The 17596-nt window shown below is 57.0% G+C and overlaps 1 protein-coding gene across 6 annotated transcripts in view; it reads right to left on the minus strand.

The window, feature by feature from the left end:
- OSBPL2 (oxysterol binding protein like 2) overlaps window positions 1-17596 on the minus strand; it is a 36939-nt gene that overhangs the window by 12271 nt on the left and 7072 nt on the right. For 4 of the 6 annotated variants that reach the window (XR_006215331.1, XM_042979979.1, XM_042979980.1 and 1 more), the window contains exons 2-6: window positions 11547-11719; window positions 8112-8256; window positions 6304-6379; window positions 2637-2771; window positions 2099-2196 (exon numbers count right to left, since the gene is read on the minus strand). Coding sequence is in view for 5 of the 6 variants with exons in the window: in XM_042979979.1 (XP_042835913.1) it covers window positions 2099-2196; window positions 2637-2771; window positions 6304-6379; window positions 8112-8256; window positions 11547-11583 (491 nt within the window). In the remaining variant the exon portion in view is untranslated. The remainder of the gene's footprint in view (window positions 1-2098; window positions 2197-2636; window positions 2772-6303; window positions 6380-8111; window positions 8257-11546; window positions 11720-17596) is intronic. The other 2 variants (XM_042979982.1, XM_042979983.1) reach the window with 2 other exon arrangements.

Consider the following 17596-nt stretch of genomic DNA (forward strand, 5'->3'; position numbering starts at 1 on the left):
CAGAATTTCCAATCGTTACAGAGGAAGGAAAGTTGAAAAATTAGATTTTAAAAGGTTGCCAACCAAGGTATGTAATTTACAAAATGAATACTTGTCTAAGAAAAGAAAGTGCTATTTTTAGCCGCTGAGGAGCAATCTGTAGGGAAGAAGACACTGGAGAACGACTCGGTTTAGTTACAAAGCTCCTCAGACCGGAAGGGCCCTCGGGGCCCCGCGTGCAGCAGACGCGGCCGCAGTGCGACCTGGACCCGAAGACGGGCCTGCACGCCCAGGAAGATGCTCGTTTCTCGGTCAGTCCGGGGCTTCGCCTCAACCCCTCAGCCGAATCCTGGAAGTGACTGATGATCAGGGGTGGCCGTCAGCACCACGGGTCGTGGATAGTGGGTCATGCTGTCTCTGAACCCACGTGCTCACTTCCCGTCGTCTGGAACTTCTTTCGTATCAGCTTTAATTCCTCTTTTCAAGATATGTTAATGGTGCTTTTTAATAACGAAAACGCCAATAATTTCCTGGTGGCTAGACAAGGTCAGAGCCACCCACCCGGGCACCAGGACACATGCACCGTGGGGAGGCAGCAGAGGCGTGGCTGATAAAGAAAGCGCTCTCTGGGAACTCACAACAAAAGTTCCTCTGAACAGTGAGTCTCGGGGCGGGTCTTTCCCTCACCTGGGCCTCAGGTCCCCCGTTTCTGGACTGAAGAAGCAGGGACTTGCCACGGTCACCCAGGGTCGCCTGCACAGACCCCCACGGCAGCACCGTGCCTCTAACACGCCCGGCTGCCTCCAAGGCAGCGGGGTTCCGAAAGCAGGTGCCCGCGCACCGAGCGGCAGCCAACATCTCCGTCCGTGAGAAAACCAGGCCAGCGGCACGCAGAGGGGCCAGCGGCACGCAGAGGGGCCAGCGGCAGGGCCGCCCCGGGTGGCCAGAAACGGGTCAGAGCCTGGACCCGGACATCTGTGCCACCGTCCGAGTGGGAGGTGATTTATGCCTGTGTTGCTAACACTGCCGACTCCTCCCGCAAAGGTGTGAAAGCAGTGCTGACACACACACACCCTGGCACACGCTTCCCTGAGCCGCACGCGCCCGGAGCGCCGACTCAAGCAGACCCACCCCCCACCGCCCGTCCACAGCCACTTACTCACCTTTGAGAAACTCTCATCATGAACAACTCGGCCATTAAGGGCAATAAACGGCCCGAGAAGCACAACCCGCAGGGCTCCCTGAGATCTAGACGCCGTGACGACACAGCGCGCCGCCACGACTCCGCGGCGCAAGGGGGCGGTGCGTGCGTCAAGCTGGGGCGCACGCAGACGCCAGACACAAAACGTGGCAGCGTAACTTAGCAAAAGCCTGTGACACCGTGGGGAAATGACGATGGCACGATGCTAAATGACAGACCACACACGTGCTCGCACTCAAGGAAATCGACCACAACCTTCACGGTTTCCTGTGGGATGACGTCTCCCTTTTCGCTTTTCTCAACTCACGCGTCTTCTAAAAAGGGTGTGCTCTTATCGTTGAAGTTACGCTTTCATTCACTAAGACACCCCCACAGACTCTCTACAGGACCCGGAGGGAGCCCCAAACGGCCCCACAGAGGAGCCCCAGCCGGGCTGAGCAGATGGCGGGGAGCACAGCGCCACCGTCCGCTGATTTACTTGCTGGTCTGGGTGGGCACCTCACGCGGGCAGCGGGGTCGGGAAAGAGCACCCCAAACAGGCCCGGTCCACCCTCGTGGGGCCCCCGCCAGGACCGCCACAGGCCGTGCCGTTTCTGGGGCGTGCGCCTGGCTCAAAGACCAGGTCAGAAGACCAGGTCGGGGGGGCGGCATGGGGAGCCACCCGGCGGGGAGCCACCCGGCAGAGACCCCACCCGGCCCCTGGCCAGCACACGGGAGCTACTGCCCGCAGCTGCACCTGCCCTGGTGACAGTCACCAGATGCCCTGCTGACGTGGGCCGGGCCCGTGTCCACGTCGGTTCCAGGCGAGCCAGCGCCCCTCCGTCGCCTGTCGCCTCCCCTCCTCTCTGGAGCCCGGCGCTCCGCTTCACCCCCGCGCAGCCGTGCCGGGCGCCCGCGGCCCCGGCCCCGACCCCTTACCTGATCAGCTCGTACGTCTCTCCCAGGAGCGGGTTGAAGGGCTTGCCGGTCCTCTCCCACTGGGAAGCCACCGCCGACACCGCGAAGGCAGCAACGCACTGGGAACAGTGCACAGGACGGTGAGTGGGGGGCCACGGGGGGGACGCGCAGCCTCTCCGCGCCAGATGTGCTCCCGCTGGCACGGGTCTCCCTCGTCACGTGTTTTGAGATTACGGAACTTCCGGGGAAACGCCCGTCAGCGCGAGCACTTCCTCAAACCACACAGGCAGGAATCGTGTGCCCCCCTCCCCCAGCCCGGGCGGCCCTGAGGCCCCGTGCCAGGTCGGCGGGGTGGCCGCACCCACACACGGTGGCGGGGGGGGGGGGGGGGGGGGCCCAGTCCCGAGCGGACCCAGGAGGAGCCGAGGTGCAGGGCAGGACGGCACCCGGGAGCCAGCGGGAGCCACGCGGGCCGACCACCGCGGGGCCACTCACGTGGCGTCACACTCACTGGACACCAGGCTCGTGGCTGGCGCCCCCGGAGGGGCCCACCGCCCACCTGCATCCTTTCCAGGGCCTGGGACTGGCAGGAGGCTCTGTGAATGAGGTCCACGTGCTCCATGTACTCCGTGATCCGCTGGAGGAAACTCAGAGGCTCATTGAAGGCGATGGGCATGGTGATCTTGGACAGCTCCTGGAAGGAGCCGGTGAAGACCCGTCACCACGGGACGGTCCCCAGGAACCCGAGCCCACGCCCGCCCCGCTCTGAGCGCGGGGAAGATGCCCATCCAGCTCGTCAGGAGAAAGGAAGTCAACCCCGTGGAGACCCGGCCTGCTCGCCTGCTCGAGCAGCAGCGCCGCCCACGGGCCACGGGCAGGGCAGGGCAGGGCAGGGCAGGACGGAGAGAGGCCCCCACGGCCAGTGGGGGTGCAGAACGGGGCCGCCTGGAGACGGGGCACCGCGGCAGAAGCGCGGGCGCACCTGCCCTTCGGTCCCGCGGCCGTTTCCGGGAGCCCGCCCCACAGATGCTCTGGCAAACACACAGCAGACATGTGACAGGGATAGGCGGCCAGAAGGCACGGCACCGCGGGGTGACCGTAAGCCTAAGCAGTGGCTCTACGTGGCTGTGGCACCACGCAGCGAAACAGAGGCGGAAAAGCCTCTAGTTCATCTGAAGAAGGAGGGAGGATGTGACACACGGTCCCCTCACGAGGCACGGGAAGACAGACCACGGAGGGTGGAAACGGTCTCCTCGAGGGGAAGGGCCAGTGCAGCGCGAGGGCAGGGACAGGAAGGGAAATTCTTGGAACCTCAGCCCAGATATCGGACTTTAAGGTTTACGATTTTGAACAAAAGTGATTTAGAAAAGCAACGTCCAAACATCGAGAACAAAAGAAGCAGATGAGCGCACGCAAGCTCTGGGGGCCCAGCCACGTGGACGGGGACCACGGCAGGTAACTCCAAGCACGGTGACCGGAGACACGCCCTCCGGACAAAACGACCCACAAAAGGCAACCAACACCCACGTGTCAGCACACACGCTGGTGGCGGCAGAAGTGGTCCTGTCCTCCGGAACTGTCGTGTGTGTGGGATAGAGCAGGTGAGTCATTAATTGAGTGCTGGTCTAAATCGGTCACCTGCACTGTGGTTAGAAACTGGGATCGTTGGTGTGGGGGGACGAGGCGCAGACATTCGACCGAGGGGGCTGGAGTAATCCCGTCATCCCAGATTTCAACCGTCGTTGAAACAAATCCAAACAGCTCCTAGCTCTCCCCCTGGAAAGACCTAGAACAGCAATTCATAGCCCACCCCCCTACCCCTAGGGCCCAGCTGTGGTCCTGAGTCCTCTCTCTCCCTGCACAAGCGGCTGACTCCAGATCCTGGACGAGAAAGGGACAGAATGAGCCAGAGCTTCGTCTATAAGGGATCACGGCCAAGCCGAAGAGGCTATTAACAGCCAAAGAGGGAGTGGCTCGGGGGCTGGAATGGACCGGGGAGGTCTGACTCCGTGAGTTTGAAAAAAAACAAACACAGACAAGCTAGTTGGTTACACTGGCCATGCTGGGTCATGCTAGTGAACCACATCACGTGGCGACCGTGATAAAGTGAGAATCACTCACTGACCCTGACTTTCTTCTGCAAACCGCACTGGCGGCCGCAGAAGGGCACGTTCTCGGCACAAAAACGTCCCAGGAAATAAAGGAAGAGTGACAGCACCGGCCCGAGCGCCAGGAGCTCTTAGTCGGGAGGGAGGTAACACCACAGACGGCAGAAGCACAGACAGAACGGTGCTCCGACAGCCGGGGACCGGACCCGGCGGGTAGCGGACGGTGTTAACGCGTGGCCTTCTGAAGTGTGAGGGTGGCCGTGCTGGTGGTAAAGAGAATCTGTATCCTTCAGCAACACGAAAGCATTCACAAGTGGGGTCTGCTTCAAAATACGAGGAGAGGCGGGAAGCGGCGAGGCGTGGCGGTGTTCCCCGGCCCTGCCTGCCTCGGCGGCCCGTTGGCCAGCCTGGGGCCGCCGTCCCAGTGGGCGAAGGAGGAAGGGGGCCGTGTGCCACCCCAGAGGCGAAGCCCGTGGGTGCTGAGCCGGTGTAGCCCGGGGACGCGCCGACCCACGCGTTAATCCGATCCATCCTACGGTGGGTCCCTGGGGAATGCAACGTGATGGTGTCGCTTTATGACAAGAAGCTGCAGGACCAAGGAGCTAGTCAGTGTTTCTTATTTATTTTTGAGAGAGAAAGACAGACAGACAGACAGAACCCGAGCCGGGGAGGGGCAGAGACAGAGGGAGGCACAGAATCTGAAGAAGGCTCCGGGCTCCGAGCTGTCAGCACAGAGCCCGACGCGGGGCTCGAACCCACAGACCATGAGATCGTGACCTGAGCCGAGGTCGGACGCTTCGCCGACAGAGCCCCCCCAGGTGCCCGACCAAGGAGCTAGTCAAGTTCAACACCTATCTTCAGACACATATACCCACCTAGACCTGACCTGCTCACACAGCCAGAAACATAGGGGAAAACACCGCTAAGAGAAAAGAATCCCAAGCGTGCCATTTTAGAAGACAAGGGACGTGCGGGGCGCCTAACTGGAGTGACTCTTAGTCTCGGGTTGTGAGTTGGAGCCCCATTGCTGGGTACAGAGGTTACTTGAAAATAAAAATCTTAAAAAATTAAAACATAAAAAAAGCCAAACAGGTGCCTACACAAATACGTGTGTGCAGAAGCAGGGTCAGAAGGCACGCCTGGGTTTTCCAGCTCTGTCTGCCGAGAGGCCTGGGGCAGGGTCACCCCAGGAGCGTCAAGCACATCCCGCGCCAGCCCTTGGTGCCCAAACACCAGCCGCCAGTACGAAGACAGCAGGGGGTACTAGGAAAGCCAAGTCAAGTGCGTGGTGAGCAGTGACGCTCCGACAGGAACGCTGGCATCTCGCTCACCGAGCCCCGGCTGCTACATGAGACGTCACCACGACGGGAAGCCGGGTGAAGGGCAAACGGCTCAATGTACCACCCGCAACCGTCTAGAAGTCCAAGGTTACTTCAAAATAAAAAGTGGGAGAAAAGAAGCAGTTTCCTCTGGGAAAGGGGCTGAAAGAGACGAGGGCAGAAATAAACGGCGGTGGCAGCACGCGTGGGAGGCACGGGGGACAGGGCCGCATGCCTGTCGGTACAACGCTGTTGGTACAACCCATGGCCTGCGGTGCGCCCTGCCCTCCCGGGGGGGGGCACAGCTCACATTCCCACAGACGGTGACAGTCCCGTCATGCAGGACCACGAGAAAAGAAGCCTGCGGCCCCGGGACACCGATTATCCAACCACCTCCTCTGAGCAAACCCTGAGCATCTGAGCTGTGCCCCAGGTCCCGTACTTCTGCCCGTGGCTCGCCCTCAGCCTGTGTCGAGCAGCCCACAGAAGCTCCCCACGTCGTGCGGACTGTCCAAAGCCGACTGTGAGCCCGTCACAGAACGTCAGGGTCAACGTAAACCGCTGTGATGCGTCTCACATCAGGAGGCTTGCCTGTGGGATCACGTTCCCGCTGGCTGTGAACACCTTAGCCTTCGCGCCTTTTCTCTCCCCCACCCCACGTCCGTCCCTGTCCTATCTTATCGTCCTCGTGCTACAAATGTGCAGAGCACGTCTCCCTAAACTATCAGCAGTGCAACAGATACCCAGGAATTGAAAACGTTTCAGCTTCAGGCCCTGAAATGAGTCCCCCTGAACTTACCAGGCCGATGCATTTCTTTAATATACTCCACACGCTGAAGTCGCTTCTGGTAAACATCGGGGCAGGCAATGACGTCCTATGAAGGAACGACCAGAGTGACGCGGGTTGGTCCCTCCAGCACCAGGTTCACTTACAACTGATGATTTTGCCCAGTGACCATTTCTTTTTTAGTCTTTAGATGCAAACACCGGCAATGTGTCTGCTCTGGCAGCCCGAGTGCTGTTACGTCCTAAAGAAAGGTCTCTGCACAGGCATCCTGGAGGGTCTCCCGGGAAAGGACGGGGACCACGGCAGAGGCCGGGCCAGGAAGGCACAAGACAGAGCCGCGTTAACAAAACCTTTCGGAAGTCTGCCGGGAGCCTGCCGGGAGTCCCTTTCAAACACAAGTTTGTTCTCCCGAGGCTCATTCCTTTCTAGGCTCTCTTCCTGCCAGCTTCCCGGGGAGGCCTGGCAGTCTCCCTCCCACGAATCGGGCTGGGATGAGACACTATTCCACCTGGGAAAGAGGGGTGCCTGAGCGGGCTGTGAAGCTAGAGTTGGGGGGAGGTGTGCTGGACCCATTGGCAAGGGTCAGGAGGGAAGAGCAGGAGGAGGGGGCCGGGGGCCAAGGTAGCAGGGCAGATGGGGCTCTGCTGTGGGAACGGGCTGGCTGCACCTGAGGACTCCAAAGAGGCCCCTGTCGGCTGGGACCAGTGACAACGGGCCCGGGGCCGGAGCCAGAGGAACACAGAGGGCCGGCCCTCATCCCAAGAGGAGAGTGACCCTGCGGTCCCCTCTCCCAGCCAAGGCGCTCTGTTCACCATCGCTGGGGACCACGCAGACACTGGCCAAGAGGCAGAGGCAGTGCATTCAGATCTGTCTAGTGCCCGCAGGGTGGAGAGGAGACGGGAGGGTGTGGAGGCAGTTACGGGCGCTACAGGGGCACAGGAGAGGCGGCCGGACTGGGATGTGACACAGGAGCCGGGAGGGCTGAGGAGCCCAGACGTGCGTAACGGGACCACGTGTCAGAGCTGGGTGACAATGCGCGGGGGCAGGAGGACGGTGTTAGGCCGACGCGCGAACCAGATTCATGGGGCGCTGAGCGGAGGACAGCAGAGCATGACCCACTCTAGGACCGGCCATTGGAGCACACGTGCAGAGGTGCTCCGACGCCTGCCGGGAGAACGAGCCGACAGGCAGGGGCGGGACGCCCGAGTCCCCTCCTGCATGCATCTAGCAGGCGCTGGGGTCTAGGGCCCAGAGCAGGGGCTGCGGTGAGGCTGCAGGGCTCCCTCAAGCTGCAAAGCAAGTCAGCGTGGGGGGGGACAGAGGCCGCCTGCCCACCGCCACTGCCTCGCGGGGCCTGTCTTGCCCTTGTCCTCGCTTCTGCTGGGGAAGACTTAGGTCACCGTCTCCAGAATCTAACTCGGAAGGAAAAGGAAATGTGGGGAAAAGGAAAGGGGGACTTGCTGCTCTAAACACCCATTTCCAAACTGTAGGGCAGACAGGCAGTGCAGCATTGAGAGGCAGGCGGTCTGCAGGGGGCAGCAGGAGGGCGGCCCTCCCGCCGGTCCACCCCGCAAGTCCTGGGGCGGGGACCGCAATCAGCAGTCAAGGAAGTGCCATCACTGACCTCCGGGAGCCAAGGACAGTGGCGTCGGGTCTCAGAATCTGTGGCTGAACAGGGCACCAGGGGATGCTGTCCGGGGGCACCATGGCTGGGTCACCCCTGCGCTCGGGACTCAGGAGAGCTGAAGGAGCGCCCTGTGGCACGGCCAGGGCGTCACAGATACAGCGGAAGATTCTAAAACGCGCGCACGATGACGTACCTGTGCTTCTGAATTCCATTTTCTCGAGGGGGCCTCTCCCCGGCCTTTCCGACCCCATTACTTCTGCCGGAGTCCACACACATCACCGCAGCAACTCTCTGACTTGCCTCTGAAAATCCCCCGGAAGAGCTCTCAGAATCAAAGCCTGCACACAAGCAGAGTGGTAGTTTTTGCGGGGCCGGGGGGACACGGAAGCCCAGCTCCGAGAGCTCTGACCGCGGAATACCGGAAGCTCTACTTCATTCGTAACGGGCGCATCTTGCCACAATTCGCTCTGGTCCCCAAGAACCCGAGGCAGAGGCAGACGTAGGAACGCTTCTGGGGGCTTCCCCAGGAGCTCAGACAGCACGGGTGCCCTGTGCACCCGGTGCAGCCTGGCCGCCACCTGAGGTCTGGCTGGGAGGCCGGGGAGCGCGGTGTGCCCGTGTCTCAGGCCGGGCTCACGCCCTTCGGGGCAGGTGACCTCTCCAGCACTCAGACCCGCCTCTAGGCTGCAGAATGTCCTGTCTCTGCACAAGGTCTGCAGTCAGCCCCGCCTCTTCTAAATGCAAGCCGTGGGGGCGCCTGAGGGGCTCAGTTGGTTAAATGTCCCACTCTTGATTTCAGATCAGGTCACGATCTCATGGTTCCGTTCATGAGATCGAGCCTCCCACGGGACTCCATCCTGGCAGTGCAGAGCCCGCTTGGGATTCTCTCTCCCTCTTCCTCTGCCCTTGTCCAGCTTGTGAGCCACCGCCCCCCGCCAAAATAAATTAAAAATAAAATAAAATACAAGCCACAGCACTGATGCTACAAGAACCTGCACCACACAAACACAGCGCCAGACTCTCATACCCATGAGCAAGAGCCCAAGCACGGAACCAGCCGGAGCTCAGAGCACACGCCACGTCCACAAAGAGCCACAAAGAGCCACAAAGAGCTCGGGGAGCCGCAGCCACCAGGGAGGGGCTCCCGGACCACGGCGCTTGGCCATGACAGTGACCGTTTCCGGGAGGACGCGGGCTCACAGGGAGCTCGGCGCTCGCGCTGGCCCCTCACTTCACAGACCAGGGGAGGCCCAGGGCATAAGGCCAGGCGGGTTGAGCGCGCCGTCAGGCCCGAAAAATAAAGAAACCTGCTGTGACACTTTCTTGAGGATACACAAAAAAGTCCTGTCTCGTACTTTTCCATATTGACAGGTTCCCAAGATGGAGTGTCCACACTTATCACATGGCGGCTTTGAGAGGATACGTTAAAAACAAGCCTCTTTAACGATCAACATTTTCTGAAACAGCCGGTCACCTCTGATCTCACTGAGACAAAAGCAACATCTACTTAATCCCCAGTCCAAACTTGGCTTCCTAAGGAGACCCCCGTGCTGCAGGGCCTGCCCGCCCTCCTCTGTGTGTCCCTGTCCCCACGGACCCCCCGTCAACGCTAAGAGGCTGCAGGCGGCAGCTGTGAAGGAAAACGTTCACCTAAATCACTGCCCGAACCTGCGCCCGGGAAAACAGGGCGACACATCACTGAGAACCCTGCTGAAGTCTTTTCTCACATTAAGCCGGCGCAACATAAACGGTTTAAACATTTTAACGTACAACACGTGTTTATTACAGAAAAAAATACAGATAAACAAAGGAGAAACTTGAAATCACCTGTAATCTGATCACTCAGAGGTACACGCTGTTAACAGGTCTGTTTCCGTAGCCCTTAATCTGTACAAGTTTTTCATGTACTTTGAAAACTTTCCTGTTAATAGTGCCGGTTCTCGGAGGAAGTAACTGCCCACGAAGCCATTCCTCTAATAACTGCTGGGCGTAGACACTTCCCCTTAGATTACACAGGAAGGTGAGTCCCGTGGCGAAGTGATCGGGATTCTGCGTCCTCCACGGTGCCTCCCTGGGGCCCTGCTGCTTGTCTCCCACTATTTGGTTTAGACCAAAGAGCTGAGGTGAGCCATCATTTCCGTGGACAGCTGCGTCCCGGGTCTCAGAGACGTGCAGAGAAGTGCAGCCGTGCGGGGAGGCGGGGGCAGGGGGAGGGGGGGCGCTTCTCTAAACGGCGGGCTACACAAAGCTCAGGTCCCATCCGAGGAAAAGTCTCCAGGCAGAGTCTGGAGACACTCAGGGGTCCAGGTCCACTGGTCCCAAGCAGAAGGAAGCTGCCCACAAGAGTCCTAAGGGAAGGGCACGCCAAGGCCGGCTCTCTTGGTTAGAGGCCTGGTCGCCCCGCAAGGGCCGGGAGGTCCACAGAGCACGTCTCGAACGACGCACGCGGTCACTGAGGACCATGCAGGTTAGGCGGGCAAGCGCACAGTCGCAAGGAAGACCGCAGCTACGAGACCAGGAAAGACGACTCAAGTAACTGAGCTCAGCCCCTCCTGCTGCCTGCACCTCAAACAAGAATAAGTCAACAGTCGGGCTGTCGGTCCATCAACCTGGTCTGGGAGGAGGGGCCGGTCTGGCCGGTGAGTGACGAACGCCCCGGGCACACTGACCGGGCTCCAGGAGACAGACATTCACACAGCAAAGCGTGTCCAGAGGGGACAGTCACAGCAGTCACTACGGAAGTAGCCCCTTTGGCCACACCTGAAAGACCATCACTAAAAACCTGGTCTGGAGAAATATTTCAAAGTTGCTATTTTTATACTCCTCCACCTAAGGAGGAGGGAATTGGACTAGAATAGTTTCTCGAGGTCCCTTTCCACCAGTAAGAGTCCTCAACAGATGACAAAGGACGTTCCAATTGTTGACCACAGAGAATGGAGGGCCGTCTTGAACTTGAAGAGTCTTCGGGCCCATACGGCTACTTGTCACTTTCCTGCAGGTGCTCAGGGCTCCTTCCCGGGGATGGCGAGCAGCCAAGCTGAGCCAGTGCGGGCTGACCCAGCCCAGCCTCCCCTCCCCTGCCCCTCCCGCCCCCCGCACCCGCACAGATCCCCATGCCCTCAACACACTGTTTTCCGTCAGGCATACACTATCGTCTTTCGGACTACAGGCTGCGCAGCAGTCCTTAAAATGGTCACAGGAAAAGCGAAACGTAGCTGAACTCTGAAACGGTAAGAGGCGTCGCGGAAGCACACACACTCACGAACCTTGGAACACTTTACGCAGCACTAAACAAGATCCGGTTAGAACAGAGGACAGCGAGGCTTTGATCGTGACGTCTAAATAACATAAGAGAACTGCCCGTCTCGCTTAGGATCCAAATAACAGTATTTACGCTCCAGGGCAACTCTTTTAAAGACTAAAACCCAGTTGCCCCTTCTTGTTATCACCTGTGGCCCAAAGCTGAGCTTCTCCCCCGCAGCTGGGATAGGGTACATGCGAGTCAACGCCGGGGGACACGTCGCGTCTCTCTCCTGCATGGCCTCGCCTCCCAAGGCCAAGTCCAGGACCCGGACCCAAGCTCCTGCGCCCACACCGTGGCCTCTGAGTCACTTTCTGCCCCGCTCACCTGTGACAGCATCAAAGAATTCCTCCTCGCCGTTCATCCTGCCGTAGCCCGGCTCCCTCGCCACCCAGTCTTGGCTCTTCTACTGAACCATTGTACTGGACCTACATCGACAGCGTAAGTAATCGTGCGCCGTGAACTTTCCTTCTGGTAAAAACCCAACAGGCACTGGAAATCTAAGGGGAGAAAACATTTCAGTACACTTAGCTTTCAGAAGTTTTATGGTTCAGAAACATTTAGAAAATACCCATTCACCATTCTTGAAATCAATCTCAATTACAACGTAAGCAAAGAAAATGAGTGATCTAACAAATGCAGGATTTCAAAAAGTATGAAAACATCCATAATATAAATATCCATCAATGAATAATAGATCAAGAAGTAATCATTATTTGAAGTTATTAGTGTTTTTTTAATGTTTATTTATTTTTGAGAGAGAGACAGAGTAAGAGCGGGCAGGGGAGGGGCAGAGAGAGAGGGAGACGCAGGATCCGAAGCAGGCTCCAGGCTCCGAGCTGTCAGCCCAGAGCCTGACATGGGGCTCGAACTCACGAACTGTGAGATCGTGACCTGAGCCGAGATCAAGAGTCACACACTTAACCAACTGAGCCACCCAGGCGCCCTTATACAGTACTTCCATTTTTTAAAGATAATTACAAATTTTTAAAAAGAAAACAATGAAATGATAGATTCGGAGAGAGTTACTGTACAGGTGGAAAGGCGGGTCAGTTTCAGTGGGTGTTCACTCACATGTCTGGGGCTCAAACCTGCCCCCAGACGTCCCACTGAAGGTCACCACATACCCACACGGAAGCTACAACAGGTGGTTGTAGGCAAATGTGCAGAATAATTTTCAAGTATTTGTTTCATGCCAACTTAAACAATTTTTTTAATGTTTATTTATTTTTGAGAGGAGGGGGAGGGGCAGAGAGAGAGGGAGACACAGAATCCGGAGCAGGCTCCAGGCTCCGAGCTGTCAGCACAGAGCCCGACGCGAGGCTGGAACTCACGAACCGCGAGATCGTGACCTGAGCCGAAGTCAGACGCTCAACTGACTGAGCCCCCCAGGCGCCCGGAAGAACAGGATTTTATAAATGGAAGAGACTGAGCAAAAGATTAGCCTTGTCCCAGAAGGTTTGACTTTTTACAAAAACAAGCTGAGTCTATCTCACTGTGTTAGTAACACAGATCTGGGCCCCCAGAGCCCTCCTGCGAGTCCTGAGGGTGGTGAAGGAGCAGCCGGTCCCGAGGGAGGGACGTGCCCTCTGTCCTTGGAGTGGAGACACAGCACTGGGTGACGTCCCCAGAGCGACTCATCTCTGGCTCCGTCCGGTGCTACATGAGCTCCCACACTAGAAAACAAACTGGCATTAAGTTCCTCCATTCTTCCTGCCTTGAAAGGCTCTCTCAGAGACGCCTTTTCCCTTCCCACCGGCGGAACCAGGCACCAGGCGGCTTCTGGAAACACCCATACAAAGCCTCGCTCACAAGTCCGGGATTCGTTGCCTGTGCACATTAGAGAAGTTATTACTTACTTCCAGTTCCTCGGGGACACAATGTGTCCCCTCTACAACACGTAGCAACTTGCTCTGCCCCGCTAGAAGCCACCCAAAGGACCCAGGGTCCCTGGAGGAGAAATGGCTGAATCCAGGACTGGGAACCAACCCTCCAGGGCAGCAAGAAGCTGGGGGTCCCGGCACAAGATGCAGGATGGGCCTGCAGAGGCTCCCTCTGCAACAGGAGAACCGTCTGAGCACCAGGATGCTGCAAGACACTGAGACACATCGGGTACAGCTGGGTCCTCGCTCGCAAAGATGCCGGAAGGAGACGGGGCGGCCGTCCCGGATGATGCCGGCACACCCGGTCGTCCTGGAGCAGCGGCCACGCCGATCTCCTCGGTGTCGCTCTGATGTCGTGCCCGTGCTGCCGCAGCGAGCACAGCCGACTTGCTCTGAAAAACCAGTCAACGACGGGAGCACCAGGAGTCCTCCTGTCTCCTCTTGGGCGCAGCCTCTCTGCACCGCTGGCGGGGGGGGGGGGGGGGGCAGGTAACCAGGGTGGGCGCTGCTTCAGAGCAGTTTCCGGCGGGTCCATGGGATGGGATGAGGGTGTGTGAGAGGCGAAGGGGCCGGGAGTCCTGACCCGTCCGTGCGGCGATCCCCCACCACAGGCTGCAGTGGATACTCACTCCCGGCCTCTCCGGGGGGACACCAGCCCAGGAGACACCGCCAGTCCTCCCGGCTTGCCACAAAACGCCTCCCCTCATTGAGAGGAGTCTCATCCAGCTCTCTCCGAGGGGTGCCCTCTGACTGCCGTCCGTGCGTCCAGGACCCCGGCTCAAAACGCAAAGTGTTCCTCCACCACTTGTACAAGTACCTGTGCCTAAGCCTTACACATCCATCTGTACGATTCTCTCAGAAAAACAGATCTACTCGTCTAGGACTGAGTGAGTGGCTAAGGGACCCTGGAGGTTACTCTCCAGGGTCGACTCAAGAGGAGAACTGTGAGTTATCTCTCTTTATAAACACCAGGCAAGGCCACCCAGAGGTGATCTTCACGAGGAAAGACAGGGACACGAGTAAATGAAAGTGTTGAATCTACTTTTGCAGTTAAATTACCAATTCTGGATTTTTAGATTGTTCAAACTAACATAAATCCTATCTAACACTTTAAAAACGGGCTGGCAGGCACCAACCAGATGGAAGGGAAGGAAGGAAACAGAGGACCTGCCTGACACAGTAAACCAAGCAAAAATACGGCACACACCTGGAACACGCCCCAACAGCAGCAACAGGACACGCGGTCTCCAGCAGCGACCGGATGTCAGGCCACAGATTACATCTCAACAGATTTTACCAAAAACTCTCGCGCAAATCACCTCCTCTGCCCATAAGGCAACGAGTTAGAAATCAATAACAGAAGGAAAACTGGAATACTCACAAACTGTGGAAATCCAACAGCAGGCTCTTAAGCAAGCAACGGGTCAAAGAAGAAATCTCAAGGGAAATGAGAAAATACTTAGAAACAAACGAAGATGAAGACACAATATACCCACACGTAGGAGACTCCGTGAAAGCAAATGCTGAGGTGAGGGAAACCTACAGCTACCAACACCAGCATCAAAACTCAACCTAACTCACATCAACAACCCGACTTTACAAGATGAGGAAAAAGAACAAATACCAGGGTTAGCAGAAAGAAGGAAATAAGGACAGAAAAACAGAGAAAATCAATGAAACTAAAAGTTGGTTCCCTGACAACATCAACAAAATGATCACCTTCAGCTGGGTAGACTAAGAAAAAGAGAGAGAATACGCAACTAAGATTGGACATTCTTACCGACTCGATATAAATACAAAGGACTCGTAAGAGCCTGCGAACTATGAGCAATGATCCACCAACCACCTGGATACCCTAGATTGAAACGGACAAATTCCCAGAAACACAAGACTCACCAAGACGAACTCACAAAGAAACAGAAAATCTCTGACTAGTAAGGAGACTGAACCAAGGATCGACTCTCACAGCAGGGGCGCCTGGGTGGCTCAGTCAGTCAGTCGTGCGTCCAACTCTTGATTTTGGCCCAGGTGACGATCTCACGGTTCGTGAGATCAAGGCCCGCATCAGGCTCCTCACGGACAGCATGGAGGCTGCTCGGGATTCTCTCTCTCTCTGCCCCTCTCCCTGCTCACATTCTCTGTCTCTCTCAAAATAAACAAAAAAATTTCACTTAAAAAAATCTCACAGCCAAGAAAAGCCCTGGGCCTGGTGTATTGTACCAAACATCCAAGGAAGAACTAAGACCAATTCTTCTCAAACTTTTCCAAAAACTGAAGAGGAGGGAGCATTTCCTAACTCATTCTATGAGGTCAGCATGACCCTGAACCAAGGCCAAACAAAGACACTGCAAGGAGAAAACTACACTGCAATGTCCCTTAAGAACACAGAGGCAAAAGTCCTCAACAAAATAACGGTAAAATAAACACATTAAAACACGTTCAGCAACACATTAAACGGACCATACACAACGACCAGATGGGATTTCTTCCTGGAGCGCAAGGATGGTTCAACATATGAAAACTGATTGATACAACAGGTCACATCAACAGAATCATGGGGAAAACGCACATGACCTTCTCGGTCGATGCATAAAAATCATCTGAGAAAATTCAACACATTTTCGTGATAAAAACTCTAAAAGCTAGCAATAGAAGGACAGTACCACCCCCTAGGCAGAGCCAAATATGAAAAACAACGGCAAATACAGTCAAAGGCGAAAGACTGAAAGCTTTTCCTCTAAGATCAGGAACAAGGCAAGGATAGCAGTTTCTCAAAAATTAAACACAGAATTATCACATGACCCAGCAATCCCACCTACAGGCATTTGCCCAAAAGGATGGAACGCAAGGTCCTGGAGAGATGTTTGCACACCCAGGCTGACAGCAGAATTATGCACAACAGCTAAAACGTGGAAGCGAGCCGGTACTCGCTGGCGGGTGAACAGAGAGACCAAACGTGGTTTATACGTGCAGTGGACCATCCCGGCCTCGGAAAGGAGGGAAAGGCTGATACCCGCCACCATGTGGAGGGACCTTGAGGACACTGTGCTCAGTGAAGTGAGCCAGGCACAAAAAGACAAATACTGTCTGATTCCACTTACATGAGGACTTAAGGAGTGGTTACATTCATAGACACAGATGATGGCTGCCAGGAGCCGGGGGCAGGGGAATGGGGATTAGTGTTTAATGGGGACAGAGTTTCAATTTTACAAGATAACAACGGTGGCAGCGAGGGGTGACAATCAGGGTTCCACACGGTTATGAATGATTTACTACCACTGAAACGCACACTTAAAAACGGTTAAGATGGGGGCGCCTGGCTGGCTCAGTCAGTGGGACGCGTGACTTTTAATCTTGGGGTTGTGAGTTCCAGCCCCACCGTGGGTACAGAGATTATTTTTTTTAATGGTTAGGATGGTAAATTTTATGTTATTCTACCACAACTGTAAAAATTGGAAAAAGTACATAAGCACTGCAAACAAAAAATAAACGATTACGGACAGAGCTCAAACGCACTGGCTGCTAAGCTTACTCAGCTTTACGCTGAAAGGGAAAAGCTGCCATTATCACCAGTGATGGGATTGTTGCTAAGGAGGGACCCCAAAACCTCATCTCACACTCCAACCTCGGGGAATGTTTCTCCTTCTGACGGCTCAGAGTGGTGGCTCATTCTCACCAGGAAACCGTGTGGCCGTGTGAAATCGGGGACCTGCAGAGCAAGGTCGGGCGCTGGCACGGGGAGGGAGGCGGACGCGGACCCCAGGACGGAACGCAGGGCGGTCCCAGAAGAAGCGGGCCCAGGGCGATCGCCAGGGCGACTCAGGAGGCCCTGCACGGAGAGCAGCCTCGGGAACTGGGCCCGCGCTCAAGGCGCCGACTGCCTACGGCTGGGTTTCCATCCAGCACAAGTCCGAAGCTGTACCTTCTAGAGCACAGTTCGTGGCAAGGCTCTCATGGCCCCAGCTCTTAAGGTCAAGGCCAAACGATCTAGAAACAGATGCCCCGTCCACAGTGCAGAGAACTCGGTGAGCCTCAGGCTAGGGAGGCGACAAACCAAAGCCCCCCCCCCCCCGGGTCCCCGCGGGCACGAGACCCCTGGAGAGACGTTACAGTAACACTGAAAGTTACCAGAGTGCTCGGCGGTTCCCCAGGAGCCCCGGAGCAGGAAACACCGCCACTTCGGAGCGTGGAAGCCGCACGGCTCAGCACACGCTGGACAATGAGCCGTGGGCGGGAAGTGAAGAACACGATGGCAGAGATGGGAGCGAGAAATCAGGAACAGGGAAGCCGAGGCTTCTCGGTGACGCTGACGCGTGGCAAGGGGGACGCTGGCCCTGACGGAGGGGCGGCCCCCGGCTCGCGGGCTCTCTCCACCGGGCAGCTCCACAGGCTCGAGTGAGGGGCCCCGAGCCACCCCGTCCTGTGCCTCTGGAGACCTCGCCCCTGCGGGGGGACACCGTGCTTGGGGCCGCCCTTACTTTTTGTGCCTCGAAG

Source organism: Panthera tigris, chromosome A3, assembly GCF_018350195.1.
Source record: "Panthera tigris isolate Pti1 chromosome A3, P.tigris_Pti1_mat1.1, whole genome shotgun sequence".
NCBI classification, from domain to species: domain Eukaryota; kingdom Metazoa; phylum Chordata; class Mammalia; order Carnivora; family Felidae; genus Panthera; species Panthera tigris.